Raw genomic sequence first — 25,192 nt, forward strand, 5'->3', positions numbered from 1 at the left:
ACACTCATAGCCTTTCCTCCAACATGCAGTAATGTTATTTCAAAGTCTCCCTTATTAGTGTATAATTTGTGCACAACTGTGCAATGACACTGGCTCATATTTTTGAGTGCCAGGTATGATTTTATTGTTATTGGGTTTTTAAAAAAATAAAACTTACCAGCGGTTCTCTATTTTTCACTAGCCTGATTATTTTCACAGAGTCTTCATCATCATCAATATCATCAGGCATGGGAGGCAGCACTGGGTCGTAGTTCTTTTGGGCAACAGTATCATGCACAGAAAGCAAAGCCTGAAAAAATCATATAAAAAAAACCCCAATTCACAATTGGACCTTGATAAAATGGAAGTTTACCACTAATGCAGTTTTGCTATTACTATTGCAGGGCTCACATCTGACCATTTGTCTGGTGCTACGTTCTTGTCTCAGCCTATGGACAGTACTTTCTTTCTTAACTGGAAGTGTGAAAAGTACAGTAGTGAAGTACTTGTCTGCTTAAGTTACTACTGGAGTAAGCTACACCAATTTGAAAAGAAAGTGGAAACACACCCTGAAAATGTTTGAATATAGCAGGGAGAGAGCAAAAGAATATTTGTTACATCTTGTCCTTCATTTGGTTTGGAGGACACCTTTTATTAAAGTTGGCAAAACTATAATACAATTGTAAATTCCTTAGGCATGAATAAAGAGGAAGTTATCCCATGCAGCTGAAGTCTTTAATCTTTTCATTTTATTTCCATGAACAAAGACTGTGTGTACCTTACAACTTGTCTTTACATCAGAGGATGCTATTGGAAAATCTTCTACATTTCCAGTTTCACAATCTAAAAGTAAGATCATATTCACACAGGCAGCTCTGGAAAAGTTATTTTGTTTTAGCTACAATTCTATGTGTATGATTCATTAATATAAACATGTTCCATATTTAGAACTTTAAAGGAGGTATGATTCAAATTCCTATACTACCTAAATATAAATATTGATGTTCAACTAAATTCTTAGACATGATCTAGCTGGAGATGAGTACTGAGAAGCCTTGCCATGTCTAGATGTGGTACAATATTTTTCAGATTAAAGCATTGATCATTTATCATTTCACAATGCATAGATCTGTAAAGAAGAATAATGCAGTTGGTAGAGCATGAGACTCTTGATCTCATGGTAATAGGTTCAAGCCCCACTTTTGGGCAAAAGATTCCAGCACTGCAGGGGGTTGGACTAGAAGACCCTTATTGTCCCTTCCAAACTCTACAATTCTCTGAAACATTTAAAATGCCTGTTCCTAATTCTAATTCAGAAGTTTACAAAGTGAGGATGATCACAATAACTCCACTCCAGTGCTATTACTTGCTCCTGATACTGTCAAAAGAATACTGATTAGGGGTATTAAAATGCCACTAGTGTAACTCAGCTGCATATTTGTATATATATTATTTGAAATCATATTAGGCTATTTTCTCCTTTAACTATTTCAGTTTTATTGTTGCATGTAACTTCCTGTAACAAAAAAAGGCGATTTCCCATCCTGAAAATATTTTGAACGTTTTACATCCACCAGTCAGAACTGTTAGTCATACAGAGATACTCAACACAAAAGTAGTGACTTTTGCCTTCTTACACTCCTGCTTCCTCCTGCTCAGGGCTAGTAACCTAAGGATATACTTTGGACTGTCTAGCTATTCTTAAAGTTCACACTTCATGCCATCTGTTTAAAATTCCTCCCGACTGCACCTTTTGCCACCATTTTACTAATTCAGTTTTCCATTCTTTCAGAAGGATTAAAATGAGTTTTTCAAACATCAGGTGCTTTGGGTAGTGTCCAATGAAATTCTCCCCGAAGCAAAAGGACCTCTGTCTGTACAGTAAGACTTCCTCTCTTTCTCTCTTCTCCCCAACCCCAAGCTGTTCTGAGGGTTCTCAGATTTGAAGGGGAAGGGGGAGCAGCCCTGTTGCACAGGTAGAGGCCATTGTGCTAATGGGACAACTGCATCTGATAGAATCCTTTGTCCTTTAATTATCAAGTTCCCTTTTATAAAACAAAACAAAACCCTAAATAATGACATTGTAGAGCTATTCACAGCTGAAGCAGACATATATGCTGCCATGATCTCTAGTGAGACAATTTCTGCAGGCTTGTAAATTGCTTCGAGGAGAAAACAAGCATTTTGGTTACTTGTGGTTGTTTTGCTCTGGTTGTATGCAAATTGTTTCTGCAATTATGATATTATATAAAATAAAAAGGACACCTGAATCTGTAACAGATATAAATGTTGCAATAAAGGGAACATCATTTTTGCTGCTCCATCTAAATGAACTGTACATAGTTGGGGGTTAATTTCTTAAAATAAAATATCCAAGAGGAAAATTATGTCATTTTCTTTTTCCTTCCTGAGAGATCTGAGATAGATATTTGATTTGTTGTTTTCTGGCTTTACAGTTTTCAAAGAGACAGATCTGTTGCTTGATTTATGTGCACAGATTTTCAAATTCACTCATAGCAACCTGACACGCCATGAGTACCCAGTTATTTATGTATAAATAAATATGACATAAGAAGCTTATGTTTTACTCCACAAAAGGCAATTCATATACCAAACTGAGGCAGGTCAAAACAGTGTACGTCATTTCATACAACATCTTTTTATATATAATGGTAGAACACTTAAGGAGCTGAAGTGCAAAGCTAATCAAAGGCAGGAGCAGTTCTCCCACTAGCAGACCACTGATCCTGGGAAGACCAATGCAACTTCCACTTTACCGACACTTGTGACAACCTCCAGGCAGGTATGCACCAGCCTCATTAACATCCAGATCCAGAAATCCACAAGCATTTCAATAGACTTTGCGTATGAGCTCAGCAACCACAAATAATTGGTTTTGCAGCAGGTTAAACTGTGATCACTTCTATCCTTGCCAACTACTGCATCAGGGCCATAGGCTTCTTTGGTATTAAGCAGTACAGCCAAAGTGTATTTTACACGAATAATGTTTCTATTTTAGTTGCTTCCTATGAAAGTGTAATATCTTTGTTTCAAATAAGGGTATGATTAACAAATATGTCATGGAACATTCTGCTTTGGCCTGTAATTAATGCTTATAATAATCTACCCAAAGTTTCTTATGAATCCACTGAAGCCAAAAAGAAACCACTGAGGGGGAGACAAGCCAATAGTGTAATAGTATTTTCCTGGCTTGGAGCAAAAACTTGTAATTAACCATGAAGCTCATCCAGCAAAGGATGGCATGTATTTTGAAATCCACTAGATTCTTTGGCTTAGATGTCGTTCTGTGAAGGTATGGTTTATTTGGAATTTTAATCCCAGTTCATATTGATTACCCAGGATTCACTTAGGGGATACAAAAATACCCCCCCCCAAATACATTTCCCAACAATTTGCCCAATTAACTTGCTTCCACCCCAAACACTGTTTAAGATATTCAGGCAATTAATTTAGATAAATTTCCCAGAGTGGTGAGTTGCAAGAGTATAAAGGGCCTTTGAAAATATGTTTATTTGCAACTCCTAGCAAGTGATTTCAGGATATATAATTGCAATTTAAAGAGGCAATAGAACTGTACCCTCTCTATTTCTACCTATCAAAAGCCAAAAGTCTTACTGTCTGGCTCCAAGCAACAAAGAGTTCTACACTAAGCAATAGCTGCCAAATACACCTCTGTGTGTCTCTGCTGACCCTATTGTGACAATTCTTAAAGGAGGAGACTCAGTTCAGCTTCTGGCTGCCTCATACATGCAAAACAACTGCATTTTCTTTCAGTGGAAGCATGCACAGGATTGTATGGAATGGCTTCTGTGTAAACCAGCTTCTATTGGGATACAGCCTGCAGCAGCTATCTCTGCGACTGCAGTGGTTGTAAGAGCTGCCCCATTCTTAGAAATGGCAGGTGCAAGTAATATCAGCACACACAGTCCTTTGAGGAATATATGGAATTTGATATGCAAAGTAGCTTTGGTGCTTTATTAAAATGTTCATTAAATCTATTCAGAGTGGTAACTGAGAAGGAATTTGCTTTAAAACAAAATTAAACTTGGCACAATTTACACTGAAATTTAACAGAGGTATATCTTTAATCAGTATAAATTTATTGAATGGAAGAACTTGGCTGTTTCCCCAGTTGTTGGGGGTTTTGTGTGTGTGTGTGTGTGTGTACATTATGATAGAAAACTGTATGGAAGAGAGACTGCCTTAAGGTATTATATGCAGCATATGTCTTGCCTTCATATTCAGGCAATGTTAGATCTGTACAACTGTTTATGCCATTTTACTTTCTCTCCCAAGAATGCCACAGTGGTTTGCCAGCACTCCTTGTTTCTGCACTCCTACAGAAAAAAAGCAGAACAGAGAGTAACAAGCGCAAAATGTGTCTTAATGGAATTAGCTACAAATACAAGCAAGTGGAGGCTCCCTGCAACTATGTAGTCTGCTGCTACCTGCATCTTGCAGACAATGGTAACAAGCAAAATACTCATAATAAAAGTTTTATTTGTCAGGCTATTTCTTATTGGCATATTTGTCATGCAACAAAAAATGTGAAGTTGCTTCGACTTAGCACTCCCCCAAAGGCCTGCTTAGATGCAAGGTATGATTATCTGCTGATGAAGCAACACAGACTTTTTTCCCACCAGAATATCCAATTGCACTCATACACTACAAGTGTTTTGCAAATATCAATAACTAACCATAATGTGTGATAGAGCGTTTTTTAAACTACTTAAGGAAATCCTGCAATTTTGCATATCCACATGGACTCAATAAATATACAGGAAAATCCTTAGCAGACTTTGAAAGCTGAGCAAAGCAACCATGTGTTCATTTCAACAGGTGCAAGCAACACATCCTCACCTTGAGATTGGGTTTTGACAGTAGTTTCAACAATTCTCTGATCTCACTGTTTAGTGGTTTGCTCTGCAGCTCTTCAGCCAGCTGCAAAGGGGATTGAAGTGACACAAAGAACATTAGCAAGAGCATTGTTTTACTCAGCGTGTCAGTGACAACCAGGAATCAATCCTGTTCAAGGTTATTACTTTCCAGTGTGTTCAGCATGAAGAAAAACAGACTATCAATCATTACTCTTCATTTTCTGGCCCTTATGCTAAATTCTGGCCAGGTCTTTCAACTGAGTTTGACTAAAGTAATCATATCTGGCACCAGCACACCCAGATCACATTCTGATTTATAGCAATGAGGGCAAATCCCTGCACTTCATCTGAGTGAATGGTCCTTTGCGTGCAGACAAAGGGCTGCTTGTAAAAATGACTGGATCAACCACTGACACCGTCTATAAAAAACAGCTTCTGAATGAAGTGGAGAAATCCACATTGCTTCCAAATTGCCACAGTAGCTGGGATAAGGAAGCAGAGTGCCCATATAGTGCTAGTGTTCTCAACTTTATTATGTTTACATACACAGGACAAGTAGCTTGTTAAATGTCAGACAGGCTAATCACAGGAACATGGCTTGTATTAGGTTACCAGATATAACCTACCAGATATAGCTTACCAGATATAAAAGCATTCTAAAGGCTGAAAGATCACCTTCAATAAGAAACCGAATCAGATATGGGCTATATCACAAAACACTACCCTGAAAATACGACAGGTTAATCAAATGCCAGGATTACTCAACTCATCTGAAAATTAGTTTAACATGTTAACATGTTATGCCTGCTACAGGATTAGAACAGAGATGAGGAATCTAACCCTCCAGATGTTGCTGGGCTATGATTCCCTTCATTCCTGACCACTAGTCATGCTGGCTGGGGGTGATGGGAGTTGGATTCTAAAATCATCTGGAGGTCTACAGGTTCTCCATCCGTGCTTTTGAATAAAGGAAACAAGGACAAATTACAGGGTACATTTTAAGTTCTCGGGAGAGAGTCTCTCAGTTTGAAACATTCTTGCTCTGAATTTTGCAACACCTCCCAATGATGGAACATCCAGCAACAGTGAAAGTGAATCTGCAAAATTGTGTCTATATCTTTACTGGCCTGAAGCAATTCTGTGTATGATTATGGTCAAATAAATTTTTAGAGTGCCGTTACCTACAAGAAATTACAATGGGCAACCACACAGACCATCAATGTATTCTCTATAGATTGTTTACAAAAAACTGTACTGTACCAAATATTGCCCTTGAGTGTGCTCCCACTGTGTCAAGCATGCAGGAGTTTCACTTAAATCAGTTTAACTTATTTTTTATTCTGCCTACCTCAAGCTCTGTCATAGTTTATACAGGTGTGCACACAATTCATCAGGGTTGTAGAATTCACCATATAATGCAGAAAAGGCAGGCTTGATTTTTATTAATAAAAATTATAGTAGCAGGAAATTAAATACTCTATCAATGCCAACCCGTCTAGATTTTAGTTTTTAGTTATGAAAGTAATTTGGAAAGCTTTAATATATATAAATCTCTGCTTCTTTTTTAAACAGCTATTTTCTGACAACCCCTTCCTATATCTTTCATAAGCCTCATTTCTTTTAGTATTATCAGTCATTTTTCTTATTCTGTCAGCACTTCAGCTATATCATTTATCTTTATTTTTAGAAAACATTCCTCTTGACTATGACTCTCATAACACACCAGAAGCTAACAGCTTCACCTTCACTGTAGACTTCTAACCTGCCATTGTTCTTTTGTGGTACCAAGGCTGAACAAGAATCTATCTAGATGCTGTGTTATTATAAAAGAAACATGTCTAATAAAAATCAAAACAACATTAGCAATCCTGTGATGACAAATCGCTGGAAACCTTTGCACACCCAGGTCACACGGTCCCATTCATATACTGATTCTATACTCTGCTTTCAGACAGTTTGGGGAAATATGGTGCCAATGGTCTCATCAGGGACACTTACATCATCTGCCAAGGCTGATGCGCCATGCAACATGGGCACAGGGCTCTGTTTTTCATAGTAATGCAGTTTTTCATGGATCTAGGAGATAATGGAAGAAAGAAGTTTACTTAGCAGTAGAAGTAGAGTCTGACAACATAAGTTGGCAAGTTAAGCATTTGCAAAGAAACAAACTTACGGAAGCATTTAGCAGTGAACATGTAGATATAATTCATCATCAGCTTCTAGTGAAGCACTGAGAGTATGAAGTCAGATGGAAAAAATGTTGAGTATGTAGACAAACCCACAGAAAAGTTAAACATTTGCTATTCCTTTCCCTCTTTTAGGTTTTCTGGACTTATATTTCTCACATATTTCCTTCCTTATCATTTACGTCTTTTCTTTCAATCCATATGCCCCAAACCCTTTTAAAGCAAAGTCAAAAGTGTAGCCATCACCACACCTTAAGGCAACAATATCTATTAATTCATTATCAATTGTATGAAACAGTACTCCCTTTACCTGCCTGAAGCAAAATTTCATTGTATAACCCCAATTTTTTCCTTATCATAAAGACAATCTTAAGAGTGCAATCCTATGCATGTTTACTCATAAGTAAGTCCTACTGTTTTCAGTGGAGCCTAATCTCAGGTATATATGCATAAGATTTCATCCTTAATGTATTCAGCTGGCTGCCACCAGTGGGGACAACAGATATGTCATTGCTGGATTATAGTTATAATAGCACTCAGCACTTCCATCTTCCCATTGTTGCCTTCTATATATTTTACACCAGCACTTTATACTTAAGGACTAGTGATTTAAAAGAAATAAAAAATAATTCACATTTATTCATTTTCAATAAACATAGAGTCAAAACTATATATATAAAATGTATCTGTAGAAAATTCGAAAGATAATTAATAAAAATTACATTCTGATAAACAAATGAAAATAAAAAGTACTTGTGATGTATCAACACTTCAGATCTTAGCATCTTATGTAATTGTTTATTGCCATCCCTTGACTGAAGTGGTGGAATTAGCACTTTGTTCTGTTTTCATTTTTGTTTACAATAGTATAATAAAACAAAACACAACAGACAGGTACATATAGAACACAATAATTTAAAACTGTCAACTACCTGGCTATACAAAATAAGTAAACATAAAAATGTCTTCATTAATCATACCATCAAAGCTACACGGGCCAAGTTGTTCTATAAAAAAAACAGTGCACTTGATCTGTACAGTGGAACCTCGGGTTTCAAACGTAATCTGTTCCGGAAGACCGTTCGACTTCTGAAACGTTCAAAAACCGTGGATCAGTGGGTGGTTGGCAAAAGCCATTGAAAAACACGCAGCAGAAGCCATTTGACTTCCAAGGCACATTCGAAAATGAAAGCAATTACTTCTGGGTTTTTGGCATTCAGGTTCTGAATTGTTCGGCTTCCGGGGCGCTCGAAAACTGAGGTTCCACTGTACTAGAAACAAGGTCTTAGTGTTACAGGTCCAGTTATCTGGAATCAATAACCAGCTGAAATCAGACAGGTGCCTAGAGTGATGATGTTTCTGTGCTTACTGAAAACATTTTTTAAAGGAAATTTTTCCTTGAGGTTTACTCAAGTCTTCTATGGAAGATCAATTTTATATCTGATGAAACTCTTCCATTGTCTTTAAAAGTCTGTATGGATGGTTTAATTGTTTTAGTTTGTTGCACTGATTTTATTATTCTTAGAACATGTGTGTCTATGTTTTATTTGATTTTAAATGCCATGACACCTGTGAGCATCAGGTTGGCAATCCCTGAACTAGTATGGAGCAGACCTTTATCAAGGAAACAAAGGAAGGGCCGTATTTCTGCAGTAATGTAGAGAAGCAACACAACTGAAGCTTGAATCAAAATCTCTGGAGGGAATGGTAGCTTTCAAGGTTGTTGAACCGGTATTCTGAACTTTCTGGATTAACCAGGTACCATGAGGACTTCTTCCACTTGCTGCTCCAATATCTTCAAGACAACCCTAGATAACATCTGGAAGGAGGGGAGGCATATACCAGCACTTTCTATCCTTTTTGTTGCTAGCTAAGCATTTTCATCCTCAGCCTAAAGACCTCCAGACATTGAGAAGAAAAGTATGGGTCATTTTCCTGAAGCAAATACAAGTCAGGATCCCCAAAGCAACAACCTCAAGTGAAGCATCTACTGGCATCTTTCAAAATTTGTCTGCTCAACTAGTGAGCTACCTTGTCTCTCTCCACAGACATATTCTGACAGCAGATTTTTCCCCTGCTCAGTTTAAAACCTTGTATGCCTTTTAGTGAAGTCACAGGTCTCGTGCCTTCCTGCCTGTTCGTATATACTTTTGTAGATACATTGCTGATATGGATCAGTATATCCTTGTTCTTGTTGTATTCTTGAAATCTGAATGCTCTCAGCTCCAGGTGACGGAACTCCTTGCACTGTGTTGCAATCTACAAAAACCCATCATTAAGACAGAAAAAATAACTCTCCACTTGCAGCAGACATCAAGCCACAGGACTTGGAGAAAAGGAGGAGTCATAAATAAACCCTGGTAATTTAGCAAGTCAAAGTTTGCAGACTCTGGGTTAAGGATCTGTGAGGAGGCGTAGCATCACTGACTCCCTTCCCCACTACTCCCTCCAAATCTTCACCAGACTATACCATAATTAAAACTTATGGTAGCACAAAACTTAACCACAGTTAATTCTAACCAAGGTTTACTATTAATCTTGATTTGAAGCTAGGGTATGAAACGACTTTGAAATTCTAGTTAGCCACGGTTAAAAGGTCAGTAAAATAATTGTACTAACCTTTCACTTTCAACATTAACTAAGAATTATTAACTTTAGTACTGTACCATGTTTCAATATGCAAAATGCATATTTAGTTTTATTACTATTTGATTCTGCCTTCTGCTTCAATATATTTGCTTTACTTACCAACAGTAGATGCAGACAAAGAATATATTTCAAGATCCAAATTAATAAGAAAGTACTAGAATGCAGAAAGGCATTATACTTTTGCCCATTTGAACAGAATAGTTTAAATATGGGCTATAAACCCCCCTTACTCCTCGCACAGTTTCTTTTCCTTTCCTTTTTTGATATTTCTGAAAGCAACTTTATACTTTGACTTCTTTGTTCCTCACACAACACAATAAAGCAACTATTATTTGAAATTTCAGAGACTTCATTCAAGTGTACTTTTTTGTTCAGTAAGTAAGGAAAGGTTTTGATGACTTTGCTTATAGGAAGAGGTCCCCTTAGTGGGTAGAGGAAATTCACTTTAAAGCCAAACAAGTCACCCTTCCTCCAAGATAAATTTCCCTGCCCCTTTTTGAGCCAAACTCCCTGCTCAGCTACTGCAGAAAGAATGTCCAAAATTGGATGAGGTTTTGTTGCGCACTTCAAGCTCAAGTTTCTTAGAACTTGTACACTCTTCAGGACATTTCGAAAGCTGAATTAATCTCTTCCATTTGAGATGAGAACATGACGCTTTAGCAATAAACCTATTTTTATACATGCACTGTACACAGAACATTACTAAACCTTAGCTCCTTTAAAGCCCGAGGTCCCTCAAGAGATCTTTAGTAAAACCATATTTTTGTTGTTTTTAGTTTTTAAAAAATGAATTTGCTTGAAGACTTCTTCCCTCTTGGAGTACACTGATTCCTTCCATACACACTATTATTGACATGGCATCAAAGCTAGAAATGAATTCTAGTTGACTTTTTAACCTTGAAACTTGCACACAAAGGTGCTTTCAACAGCAGCCTGAAGCACACCCATTATGTTTCCTTTATTCTCGGCTACAGCAGATTACTTCTACAATCTCCATTTCAATGAAATCTACAATTGGCTTCACATCGCAATGCTATTTATGTTTGGTCATTAGCAGTAATCATTAGAAAAGGAGGAGCAAATGTGAACCCATGGCTGCAATGCATTATGTGTGTGAGAGAGAAGGAGGTGATATATACTTGTCTGCAACTTCCTTTATCTGTGAAACTAAGAGCTACTGGTTTTGTAAAGTGGCCATAACTGGAGAACAAGGGTGCAATACTATAAACATTAATCCAAATTAACTAAACAATCCAAATGCTAAAAAAATGTGTTGAAAATTCTCTCTCTCTCTGTCTCTGTTTGTCTGTGTGTAGAAGTTTACTACAGCTTAAAAGTAGTTATAATTATTTTAACTAGTATCTCACTTTCAAAAACAATGCACAATTTTTGTACAATTTTCAATCCAGCAACTTTGTGCTTAAACATTCCTATTTGAAACAGGGTGATTCCCCCCCCCCCTTAAATGGCAATTTGTCACACACCAATGGCAGACACAGCCAACTCCTCAAAGAACATAAAAGGTGATGTGCCTCTTGCATCACATGGGATGTGTGTGTAAAACACAACAATTAAAAAACATGTACACGTAAAATACAGAATTCCACCACACAGATTTTACAATTTCCAGTTCTTCAGCCCCTTGTTAGATGTTAAAACAGAGAACAGACACCACACGTACCGTGCAAATATATCAAAAGTTGACTCAAATGTAAGTTCCATGGATATGAATGTTACTTATTCCCAGAAAACTAGGTACAGGATTGCAGCCTCATGCCATAATTGGCAGCTGAATTAGATTTCTGTTTGAAGATAACTTCTAACGACATTGTGCCATCTGCACAGCAAACATGTTCCACAAAGTAGTAGCTATTTTAAAACATTGTGGTTAAGAAAATTTTGTTAACAAGAATGTCAACTATAAATTAAGAGAACATAAACATGAGAACCACATACTTATAACTCAAAACACAGACCAAATGAAGAGGTCTGTATCTTAAAGATGGTGTGGTGCACTAGATATAGATATGTAAAGATACATAAGCTACTCTGACAGCCTTTTTTGGCTAGAATTATACATGTCGCAAATGAATAAATATATTGTCCTTGTACCTCCCTGTATCTTGTTATGCCCACGCATAAAGTCAGCTGCAGTTTCACTCCCTGATACAGTCGTACCTTGGAAGCTTGAATGGAATCTGTTCCAGAAGTCAGTTTGACTTCCAAAATGTTCGGAAACTAAGGTGCAGCTTCTGATTGGCTGCAGGAAGCTCCTGCAGCCAATCAGAAGCCACGCCGGACATTTGGGTTCCAAAGAATGTTCGCAAACCAGAACCCTCACTTCCAGGTTTGCGGCATTCGGGAGCCAAAATGTTTGACTCACAAGGCGGTCGTCCATCAAGGTACGACTGTATAAGTATCTTTCCAGGGTTACAATCTAATTCTTTGAAGGCAACAACCAGAGAGCAAATGAATGTACATTTGGAAGTAGGAAGTGTTCTATTCAAATTGCAGGTCACAGAAATGCTTGATGCTGCAGCACTGAAGAAGTTAAGGAAGTATTAATTAATCTGATCCATCCCTTGAATGGGAAACCAATGGCAGGCCCACCCAAGAACAACATAAATAAACTTTTTTAAAAAGTCATCTTTTATCTTTTTGTTCTCAGAGGAATCACAGAAGTGAGTTTTTCAATGCCCATATTCACTGTCAATTATTAATGATAAAAAGATTGGGCTTTGCTTAGCCTTCAGGTGAACCCATGTTTACAATATCTAAGAGAAGAAAAGTGAGCCATGATCAAAGAACTGGTATTTCTATATTATCAGTAGCTGTCTATTGAAAAATGTGCATATTACACTTTTGAAAAATTATTTCTCCTTAAAGGATGAAGCACTCTCCATTCCTATTTCTTTTTGGCTGCATTGCTGCTTCTCTTTGGAACTCTCCCAGCAGCAACTTGGGAGCTGGCTAAAGCTACAGCTGATCAAAAAATATTTTTCTAGATTTTTAACATTTCTGCCACTGATGGATTCCGGGGAATCACCAGAAAGTATGTCACATGTCCCTCTGATTTGCATAGTCCTATTGGCCAAACATATGTTATAAAATCACTTTAGATTGATATTTTCTTGCTAATTAATACAAATATTCTCTCCTACTTTTCTTTATCACTCAAAATGGCCAGCTTTAGCTGTTGTTACATTTTATTTTATGTTATGTTAGGATAGAAAAATGATAAATAGCAGATAAAAGAGAAAATGCTGGTGGTCTTGTCAGATGTTTATTAATAAAATGTTGTTATGTTATTCAGTTATTTGTTATATGGACTTCAAAACAGAGCAGCAAGGTGACCAAATTTGAGGATAACACCCAATTATGTAAGGTGGTGAAATCCCAAACAGACTGTGAAGATCCCCAACCAGATGTCTAAAAATTAGGTGGCTCAATCTTACTTACTAATTTGTTATCCAATGTCTAAGTTGCATATTGGAGCAATAAATAAATAAATCCCAACTTCACATATAAAATGATGAAAGAACTAGCAGTGACTAACCAGTACAGAGACCCTGTCATCACAGTAGAGAACTTTAACTGTATGATTTTTATTTATAAAACAATAATAATCTAGTTTTATGCCAGAAGTAACTAGGAAAGCAACTGACACCATAATGGCTCTATCTGGAATGCTATCTATAATTCTGGTTGCTTCATCTCAAAAAGAACAATGAAAGAGCTAGAAAAGGGCAGCCAAAATTATCAAGAGATTGGAGTAACTTTCCCACGAGGAAAGGCCAAAGTTTAAGGCTTTTTAGTTTAGAAAACTATATATCCCCCATTGAAGTTAATAGCAATAGATTCAGAACAGACAAAACCAAGTACTTCAAACAATGCACAATTAAAGGAATTAGCCGCCCCAAAATGCATGGATGCCCCCTGGCTTAGAGTCAAATTATAGCAGGAACTGTAGCACAATCTAAAATAAAAAGGTACTACATTGTGTTCAATGTAGTAACATAACTTGCATAAATAATGGTAAAAGACCAAACTAAACAACATCTATCAAAAAAATATTCAGAACACTGAATATTCAACACTGGTTGAAAGAAAACACACCATTTTGGCTGTTCAGGATTTTCAATTCCATCTATTTTCTCAACTGGCATTGGGTTATATCCTGGGATTAGAGTCAATCTAGACATGCAAATACAAAGATGCTAACTACACCTTTGCATTAAATGCACCTGTTTTAAATGTAAATAGCAGCCATGGGAAGATGTCTGATATTATTAGGATCACGGGAGGCAGTGAGCAGGGAGTTTAATCTCTCCTCCCTTCCTGTGGTCCTTAAAGAAATCATTCCCCCAAATCTTACATTTGCAACTAGTCATTTTATGTCATCTAGTTTGGTGCAAAGGAGGATTTTTAAAAGGATTAGACAAATCCATGGACTCTCAGCATGATGCTCCAATCAAAGCAAGCAACCATCAAAGTTTGTATAAGCTAAGGTTTTCAATTATCTTCCAGGTAAGCCTCATATGTAAGCCTGATATGTATCTATGTGTCAGGGAACTGACATCGGAGCTAGAGGTGGAGGGAAGGCTCTCAAATGATGCTGGAGAAGGGCCCAGCAGGGAGAGAGGCAGCTCCGCAGATGGGGAAGCAAATCAGCGCAACACCAGGGATATAGAGGGCCTGATGGGGGAATCAGCGAGAGGGCTCCAGGACTCTTCACCGGACACCAGCGGGGAGAGCACGGGTCCTCCGCTACCCACGCCCACCCTGTGCAGAAGACTTCCGCGCAGAGAAAGTAGGAGACTGGGTGTCAAACAACTTTTATGTTGGAAAAGATTTAAGAAACGCCCACTGATGGATTCTGCTGGCGACTGAGGCAGCCACGAAGTGAAGGGCTGCCCAGACTGAAAGGCTAAGCAAGGCAACAAAGCCTGGAGAGGCGGCAACTTACGCACGAGCAACCCATACACATTACACTATGTATTATATCTTGTATTATATCTGTCTAGTTGGGAGATTCTGTGGCCCTCCAAATGCAATTAGATTCTAACATACTGAGGGCCACAAGTTCCCCATTCCCAGTCTAGCCTTAGGTCAGGGATAGCCAGCCTTGTGCCCCCTTGACATTGATAGACTACAGCTCTCATTATCCTTGACTATTGGCCATGCTGAGCAGGGCAGATAGAAGTTGGAGTCCAACAATACCTGGAAAGCTCTATGATGGCTACCCCCACTCTAAGTGATGAAAATAGGGTTGAGTCATCCAACCAAGAGAAGTTGGAGGAAAATGCTCCTAGACATCTCCATAACTTGGAGAAGCAGCTACATATGTAAAATAACCCAAAGGCTAAAAACCCGAGTAGTGATTCAGAAGCCAAGTACACCCTATTTTTGTGATGTTGCAAATGATTATGGGCACATTTCTTTTGGCGGGAATGCAGCCACAAATGTGTTAAGGGACTGCAACAGAGTTCAATAAAAGCCTTTTCCTTTCCTCTGGGAAAGGAACCTTTTATTCCTGGAATGGGAAGCCAGTGTACTTCCCACTTTCCCATACAGTCTCTCCTCTCTTACCCAGAGGCCCAGCCAACAATGTATTACAAGTTCAAATTATAGGACTTGCCTTTTGCAAGTGGCTTTTAATGTTAGCTCTCTGTGAAATCGTAATACTAGTGGCATGATTGCAATGATGGACATTAAAACTGTAAAAGTATTTTGTAAATTAGCAAGTACTATATACATGAATATTTACCATTTTTCTCTGGACACATCCATGAATTACTCTACCAAGTTTATTTTATCATGATCTACTTGAATATATTTATATGCTGAACACAATTTTCAATGGATGCAAGCCAATTAAAGAGTCTTACTAGAATTTCAGTTGACTTTGTTAAAGGAAATTATTTTAAATTAATGTGGCTACTGAACTGTTGCCATCTTTTACCTCAAAAATATATCCCGTCTAATTTTTGCTGTGAACATTTGTTTGTTTAAGCTAAACTCCAGGCCTTGAATGTTGACCATGAAGGAGTCTCAGATTTCCTGCTACTATTTCGTGCTACCTCATTCTAAACAAGGGCAAACATCATATGTTTGTTACATTAGTGTATACTGCCAAAACATCACTATTAAATGAAATCATCTCTGTATTTTGGGTAGAATCCTTTTAACAACTTCCACCCCTCACAGAAGCACTGAGTTGAAACAAGGCTGTTTTGTTTTCACAAAGAAACAGTTTGATTCCTGGTTTACTAGAGGCTGCTCAAAATGTTTTTCCATAAGCGCTTCTACAAAAGAATGAACATTTAAGTGTGGTTTACCTTTACCAGTGAATGAAGGCTTTTTTCACCAAACATATCCCAGAGGAAGGTCAGGTCTTCCTGGCTGTCCACATGTGGCTGCAGCTGGGCTGGCAATGAAGCCAGCAGCTCATACAAGCCTATAAAGTGAAAATAAAACACAAAGTGAAAGCTAAGGGTGATCTCATTAATTTGACTTAACCCTCCTGTGTACCTTGCAGCCTACACCATTTTATATTAAGCAAGTAGTGGGATTGGAAGTAGCCAGCAAAACATTAACGAACCAGAAACAGAAGTTTGGTTTAAAAAGTAGTTACTAACAGGGTACTTTTTACTTTATTAACAGTTGCTAAAGCTTCTATAGCAATATATTTACTTAACACTGTACCAAGAATTCATAAAGCTTTTTGGAAAGGGACAAAACCCAGAAACACATGCATTCCTTTGCTTAATCGTTATTCCATTTCCCTTGATGTTAGAGTGAAATGAGTCATGAATAGGAAAAACATCCTTATAAGAACAGAAAATGGATAGGGTGGTCCATTAAAAAGAGTTTGTGGTTTCTCTAAATACTTCTCACCAATACATTGCTTTTTTTAAAAAAAAAAGATCTTGGGTGTAATAGATGCACAGAAAATGAATACTTCATTGCTAGCTATTCAGCAGTCAATTCTTTGAGCAAAATCCTTGTACGATTAAGTTATATTTTGTTAAAGAGAGAGTGCATGCATAGGATTTATCCAGGCTTCTCCACGGGGATTAAAGCAATGGCTGCTCCCAGTTATTTGTGGCACATCTCAGAGCAATTTCCCAGGGGCAGACAGTAGCACAGTGTTTTCACAGTAGCATACAGCATAAAACCATCCATCATGCTGCTGTCCAAGAAACATAGCAACATGACTTGCAGCAGCCTTCCCAGAGGAGGTAACCTAGCATGATCAGGTATCAATCCATAGCATATGTTTAGTTTTTCCAGTGGGATTTTTTTTTGGGGGGGGGGTTAAGACGACACAAGTCTCTCCATGCCATAGTCTTTGCAAACACTTATAACCTCCTGGCTAACCCACCATTGTATGACACTACTATGATTTTTATTCTATTGCTGCAATCCTGACTAGACTTCCTAGGAAGTAAGCTTCGCTGAACTTTTCTGAGTAAAAATGTTTATGATCAGACCAAGGGCTGTTGCATCACAAGAACAGCTTTCCAAAATAATTTCCATTCAAGCATATTCTGTAAAGCTACTTAGTAATCTATCAATGTAATGATTATATCCTTCGTTCTCATATTTTAAGTCACTGCTACTGCATGATCTTTGGAGGCATCGGATGCCTCTTCTAAAATTAAATACAGCACCTTGGGGGACTGATTTAATGTTTTCCCCTCTTTCCTGGCATTACTTAAAGTATGCTGGAAAAAAACATTCTTTCCAGACATCATTTTCTATGGGCTTTTGGGAGGCAATGTTCATATTTCAAATCTTGCTTTATTTTATACCTACTCTCATTTATAGTATTTCTTAAACATAAAAACAGGGTAACACTAAAATCACTACAATTTTTCCTAGTATAAAAAGCACTGAACTTACACAAAACAACACCTTGTATCAGGGGCTGTACTCACACAGAGAGATCACAAGTTAAAGGCTTGGTTCAGTAGTTGGATTAACAGAAGCAAAGCACCTAGTTTATAAGATTTATATACAGTAGAGGCTAACTGAACATTTATCAACATGAATATGGTACATAGTCTTTCCACCCCATTTTTAAAGAAGAGATTTAATGTAAATATTAAACACTTTATCAAAAAGGGACTGTAAGAGAGAAATTATGCTGCTGAAACAGGAATAGAAAGTGAATGAAAAATTAGCCCAACACTTCTAAAAACCAACAATTTGGGATTCCACAGTAAGTAGAAAATTATAACCATTTATTTAAAACAATATTGTTGGATAGTCCCATTTCCATTTCTCACTGATTTGTTTTTATACTTAATATGACCCAGAGTCTTCATCACAAAAGATTAGTAGAGTTAAGAGAAAAAGTAAAGAGATTTTTGGTGGTCACTTAAGGCAAGATGGTGGCAGGTTTTCAATAGCTTTGCACATGCACTGTCCTTGCTCAAAAAGCAGCAGCTGGTGTGGTGAAGCCTAGAGTCGCTTTCCCCAAACCATTGTTGCTGCAGCTTAACTTAACAGGGTAGAACTATAGAAGGTAAGGGCTGCACAGATACACCAGAGGAGTTCACACAGCACTCTTGCTAGTGTGTCTGCATAATCTCTGCAGCTCCATTCATATCAGCTACAGCAGCACTGGCATCGCCCCACCATGTGGACGGCTACAGCTCAAAAGCAGACTGAAATAGCTACAGGAGCAGTTTTTGAACTTTCAGGCATGTTTTACCCATTGCCTTATCTCCTCTGGAACTGCTGTGTTTTGAAAATATTGGGGCATGTTCTTATGTACATAGTTAACTCAGAAAGTGCATATGCTAGGCCTGTTGGACATCATTGCTGCCCTACATGACTGAAAAATGCATTCTAGAAGATACCCAAACACCATGCTGCAGCTGAACATTGCACAAAATGATCAGGGAAGCTTGTTTGTTATTAGAGATGTTCTCAAAAAGGAATTACACAGTTCTCTGAAGAAATGTTGATCTATTGAATGCGATTTTCACTGATTTTACCTCCCCCCACCCCCATGTTACCTGTACAGTGGTACCTCAGGTTAAGTACTTAATTCATTCTGGAGGTCTGTTCTTAACCTGAAACTGTTCTTAACCTGAAGCACCACTTTAGCTAATGGGGCCTCCTGCTGCCGCTGTGCCGTCGCTGCACAATTTCTGTTCTCATCCTGAAGCAAAGTTCTTAACCCAAGGTAATATTTCTGGGTTAACGAAGTCTGTAACCTGGAGCGTATGTAACCTGAAGCGTATGTAACCCGAGGTACCACTGTATTTAGTAAACAAAGCTAAAAACTTTGAAACTGCCAATTCTGCTTAATATTGCATTTTCATTTGGCATCCATTCATTGCTACTAAGGAACTTATTGAACATTTTGTGTGTGTGTGTGTGTGTGTGTGTGTGTGTGTGTGCATGTGCGTGAACACGCACGTGTAAAAATGAAGCCCTTGAATATTTTACAACCTATATAACTGGCCATCATTCTGAAATATCGGTTCATACTAGACTAGTACTATTTTAGATTCAAAATGATAAAACTTTCACATATACTAACTTCATCTTGGTCTTCTAACTGAACTGCCAATTTCTAATACATGAGGAAAACTAAGTGCTTTGTTCAGGCACCAAATATTGGAAAGGCGATCACCAAGTGTTAAGAGAAGTAGAGGAGGCCTTCTTGGTGGTTTAAAAGGTAAAGGTACCCCTGCCCGTACGGGCCAGTCTTGACAGACTCTGGGGTTGTGCACCCATCTCACTCAAGAGGCCGGGGGCCAGCGCTGTCCGGAGACACTTCCGGGTCACGTGGCCAGCGTGACATCGCTGCTCTGGCGAGCCAGAGCCGCACACGGAAACGCCGTTTACCTTCCCGCTAGTAAGCGGTCCCTATTTATCTACTTGCACCCGAGGGTGCTTTCGAACTGCTAGGTTGGCAGGCGCTGGGACCGAACAACGGGAGCGCACCCCGCCACGGGGATTCGAACCGCCGACCTTTCGATCGGCAAGCCCTAGGCGCTGAGGCTTTTACCCACAGCGCCACCCGCGTCTTGGTGGTTTACTGCCCTCCAAAGTTCAAGGGGGTTGTCCAGGAGAGGGCAATCTCTGTGGCAGCCTATAAATTGTGGAATTCCCTCCCACAGAGGTGCATCTAGCACCTTCATTATGTGATTTCCATCACATGCTGAAGATGCAGCTATTTACCCCGGCCTTTAACACCTGAGCTTTAAAAATAGTGAAGATTAAGAAAGAAATAATAATATTATTACACCCATCTTCACTTGCACTTAAGTTGAGCTGCATCTCCCTTGTCTCCAGGCCTGAGGAAAATCTTTGAAAACACTAGTTGGAAATGGGGTATGGAAGAGGATTTCCCAGCTATTACACTTGTAGTTGAATTATACACAGGCGAAGTTTCACCTTACTTGTTCAAAGTTTATTATGTATATATGTTTATATATAGTGACTGCTTATTTGAAACACCTGGCCATCTGATTGAAGAGCAGGGTCGTGGTATGCATTTTTAATCCAGGTTTCGATTTATACAGCACTTTGTTCATGAAGCTCAGTTAACAGAATTACAAGTTCAAAACCTATTACATAGTTTTTCCATGAATGAAAGCCTACTTTATCTGGGACTGATATTTAGATCAATCCAACATTCCTAACAATGCCTGATCCAAAAGTCTTTGGAAGACTTCTGAGAGGTGGATGGAATGAATGATTCCAAAACTATAGGTTGTTCATGGAAGTAGTTTCACAAGGTAAACTGCCTTAAAGGAGGCCCCTGAGGATAAAAATCTAGTAACAATTATTGTAGCATGGACTTGTAAACAGTGTCTACAGTACATCCGTGGTACTGCTTTCCTAAACTTTATTAATCTTATTGAATACATGGATACATTGTCATAACAGTGATTTTATTTTTAAAAGACCTGAAAAATGTAATAAAATAATTTTTACAAATAATGGAAAATGAACAGCACACAACTTTTTCCAATTCTAGAGAGCAGTTTCCGTTACTATTATTTTCTACATAAGACAGTTAGTTCCTAGGAGAAGAATAAATGGCTAAGAAATTGGGGAAAGTGCTCACGTGGTAAACTACTCACTCTCAGAGTCCAGATGCTCAACATTCTTGACATCAGAGTGGAAAAATTTACTGTTAGTCTAGAGAAATTTAATATCACCATTCTTGTCATATCCTTCATAGCTTCATTATTAGAACAAGTCTGTGGAAGCTATAAAGTAGGACTAAATGATAAAAAAATATGGTCACTGCGTTCCATCACTCTTACATATTACAAGAAAGAACTAATCTTGTCAGAGATATTTTTAAAATCAATATTAGGACAAATGGATGTCCATTTACTTTCATTTGTTAAGTAATTTACTACATCAGAATTCTGAACCATAATGCCAAGCTACAACTTCAATATTTTATTGTAACTAAGGGGTAATAAACACTAAAGAACATACACCTAAGCCCAGAACAACACTGTAAAATTTTACTGTATTAATAAAATAGAACACACCAGTCTTTAATTTTTCCACTTTGACAAAAGTAGAATAATCATTACTGTTCATTGATATTTCTAACAGGCTTACATTTTTCACAGCAAAAAATTATTTCACAGTTCTGTAAAAGGATCAGATAACATTTTGTTATACGGAACTAAATACTCAGTAACAAAGATACCTGCATCCTGACGTTTGTTGAAGAAGAAGAAGAAGAGTTTGGATTTGATATCCTGCTTTATCACTACCCTAAGGAGTCTCAAAGCTGCTAACATTCTCCTTTCTCTTCCCCCACAACAAACACTCTGTGAGGTGAGTGGGGCTGAGAGACTTCAGAGAAGTGTGAGTAGCCCAAGGTCACCCAGCAGCTGCATGTAGAAGAGCGGAGACGCGAACCCAGTTCACCAGATTACGAGACTACCGCTCTTAACCACTACACCACACTGGCTCCACACTGTACTTTTGCTACTGTACAATGCAATTAAAGATCAGTATCAAGTACCTGAAAAAGGTTCACTCACTTAGCTATTTTAGCGATTGTATATATGTAAAAATATCACATATGTTTATGCACATAATGGACAATTAGTAACCAAGTAAATTAAAAAACTGATTACTACATGCAATGGTAAAGATTGTATAATCAATTTTTAACAATACTACCCACAGAAGGTATTACAACAATACACACATGAAAACTGTCATTACTTTAGAAATGAACAATAATGATATTTTTAAAATGAGTACATTACTGTTCATAGTTTTTTAAATCATGGTTTTTTGCATACAGTCAAGATTTGTATGCCAACAGCAGCTTGGCAATATTACAGTAACATTGTGAGGGAGTTCAAGAATAGCCAACCCTTCTTCATTCAAATTAACAAGGCTCTTCTTGCCTAGTATCATGTTACCTCAAAAGAATAGCAACTGGAGTTGTGTTCTATTGGTTAGCTGTGCAAGAAAAGTATTTCTTTCTTTTTTGCCATGAGCTGCTCTCAAGAAGTCAGTCTAAGAATGTTAGGCACAAATCCAATTTATAACACTCACTTCAGAGAACCTTAGGAAGGTCCTTATCATTTTAGGAGTCTCTACACTTTGAATAACTAACAGCATTTGCAGGAAGGTAAAGCAAAGATTCCAGTTTCAATTGCCACAGAGTGGTAATACAGCAAGGAATCAAGCAAATTCTTCAGGTTTTGTCTAAAAGTTTGCTTTTCTAAAATTAAACAACAGAGAAATTGTACTGTGCTAGCAGAATCAAAACTAAGGGTATGTACATTCGTTTGCTACCTTATAGAGAAATTTCAGCATATAACAAACACATTCTTGATATCCTTGTGAAGGAGGTAAAATGCAGTTGTTAAAGAAACTACAATAAAACCTGATTATAAAACCTGCTGCAATTATTGATCTCTGAAACTATTAAACATCAGTTTCCCTTTACTATAGTTATACAAGTCATAGTTCTTTAATTTGCAACAAAGCTTATGTTAGTCCCCTAAAAGCATATACAAACCCCGGAAAAGAGATCCACAGGTTGGAGTTTGCGTCTGCCTGTGCATATCATAGAATCATAGAATCATAGAGTTGGAAGAGACCACAAGGGCCATCGAGTCCAACCCCCTGCCAAGCAGGAAACAATATAAACATATAACTTCTTGGATTGGGAATTACAGGCGTGGATTGGATATGCATCTAAAATAGCATCCAAGTATGGATGTTGTCCACTAGCATGCATTTGTCTTCAACATGTTTATTTGAATGTACATTCCCTACTATATTATAGTAGAGGCAACTCCCCACTTATTACGGGCCCCTGCATGCATAAGAAAAAATGCATAAAGTGGGGAGCACCCTCTAAACATCCCTTAAACACCCTCTCTGCTGCTCTCTCTTTAATCCATACCAAAAATACTGTATCCAAAAATATCCACAAGTAGAATTGAATCTCTGGGGCCAGCAGGAAGCAGGATGTGTGGGAAAGCACTATGCATATGTGCACAAACATGCAAGTGGTGGGATGCCAGTACAAGTCACACACAATTTTTTATGTGCCGTTGTAGATGGAGCAGGACAATATATCCCTATCTACACATAATGTAAAATCTAACAAACTGCAGAAAATTAGCAACCCCAGGACTTATCTACCTGTGTCACCTCCAGATCCAGTTGATAAAGCTGGCATGGTTTAGTCTGTGAGCTGCAACAAGGACACACACTAGAACAGCGCTGGAGCCAGAAGGAGGTAGAAAGTTTCAGTTCAATTACATGCAGCTGAGTTTTCTACGAGATTGAGGCAATTTCATAGCAATCCTGGAAAGAACAGAAACATAACAAATAATTATTAGAATTATAAGTTGCTGTAATTTGCCAATGTATATCTAACCTACTTTAGCAACTTAAAAACTATTTCTTCATACTACGTTATTTTAGGATCTTAAAAATAATATGTACTATCCAGATGGGGTTTCCTTTAATCTAAACTATGTGTAAGTTACAGCCACAAACCAAACAGTTGCTTGGGCTGGTGTAAGGGACGTGTGCTAACCTGGCAGATTATTTATTTATTTATTTTACTATGAGCAACTGACATCCTCACCCCCTGCATACAAAACTGCTTTTCGAATTCCACAGCATTTCAAAAACAACTTCCAATATAGTCTATTAAAGCAAAATATGTCTAAAAACCCATTTCCAAAAGAAACCTGGAGACTGAGCATTTGCCAATTAGAAATGTTTTGGTGTGGTTGTTTTTGTTTTGTTTCTTTTACAATTTGAGTACTTTCCACTAATACAAATATCTATAACCATCCTAACAGTCATCCCTATGGTATGGATCTCAACCATTCCAATGTATACTCACTCCAGAAATACAGATATGAAATTGTAAAATTTTAACTTAATGAATTTTTTGTTATTAGGATTCTTGTGTGCTTCTACCACATGCTGAATGATCACTTCTCTGTAGAATTATCATGTTGAATATTAAGCCACAATTATTATCACACCCCTGCATTAAGACTGGCATAACAAGTAGTGTCCTCAAGTGGAGAGGATGAAGGAAAGAGAGTTAATTTTAACTTGTAAAAAATGTAATAAACGTAGAGTGACTTTAGCTTTTTCCATGGATATATTCAAATGTATTTTTGTGTCCACTATAATAGCTTAAGATAACTGCAACATTTATTTTAAGTTTTTAATCATTTTTGTCATTCCTATTAATGGAACTAGAGGCAAACATGTTTTAATATACAAATGATCACATGCTAAAAGATTACTGAAAAGTAATCAAAGAAATATAATTAAAACCCATCATTTACTGCTGGCAAGAAATAACTTCATTTCAAGCTCATTCTAAAGCACCATTTATTTGTTTGTTTTCACATAATTAAAGTCAGCTCTTTAACAGGCTTGTTTGACAGCCTACAAAATTGTTAGACAGAAAACTGGGTTATATCCAAGATAGAAGTTCAAATGTTTCATAGGATATTTTTGCAGAGAGTTTGATTATTAATATTCAATAGATAAATGGGCCGTTTGGGGATAAATCTATGGGCCTATATAACTCTGCACTGCATTGCGGTTATTGTGTTCTGGCACAACTCTATTTACACAGTCTTAAAACAGAAGAAGGCAGAATATCTACACACAGATTTTTAATTTTTTTTAAGGCACTTGATGCCAGGCCAAGGACACACTGTACAAGTTTTGAAAAGCATCAATTCAGTTTGTCTTGGTGCAAGTGTAACATGCACAAGTCAAAGCTGGAAAATAAAATTTTAAGATCTGGGCCTAGAGAGTCACAAAGCTATCGCAGAATCAAACTAGTTATTGAAGCCAACCACGTCTTTTAAAAATATTCTTTATTTGTTCATCCACTAGTTTTTTAGGCATATTCATTGAACCTACAGCAAAAGTGCATTATCTATATTAATAAACACCTAGGTTGCAAAATACTAATTGTGA

The 25,192-nt window shown here is 37.6% G+C and overlaps 1 protein-coding gene across 1 annotated transcript in view; it reads right to left on the reverse strand.

The window, feature by feature from the left end:
* MPP7 (MAGUK p55 scaffold protein 7) overlaps nt 1-25,192 on the reverse strand; it is a 74,032-nt gene that overhangs the window by 27,685 nt on the left and 21,155 nt on the right. Inside the window, exons 2-6 of the mRNA XM_082193795.1 lie at nt 23,375-23,541; nt 16,051-16,169; nt 6,876-6,953; nt 4,861-4,941; nt 158-289 (exon numbers count right to left, since the gene is read on the reverse strand). Of these exons, the coding sequence (XP_082049921.1) occupies nt 158-289; nt 4,861-4,941; nt 6,876-6,953; nt 16,051-16,169; nt 23,375-23,411 (447 nt within the window). The 5' untranslated portion in view covers nt 23,412-23,541. The remainder of the gene's footprint in view (nt 1-157; nt 290-4,860; nt 4,942-6,875; nt 6,954-16,050; nt 16,170-23,374; nt 23,542-25,192) is intronic.

Source organism: Podarcis vaucheri (genome assembly GCF_965113315.1).
Source record: "Podarcis vaucheri genome assembly, chromosome: 12".
NCBI classification, from domain to species: Eukaryota; Metazoa; Chordata; class Lepidosauria; order Squamata; family Lacertidae; genus Podarcis; species Podarcis vaucheri.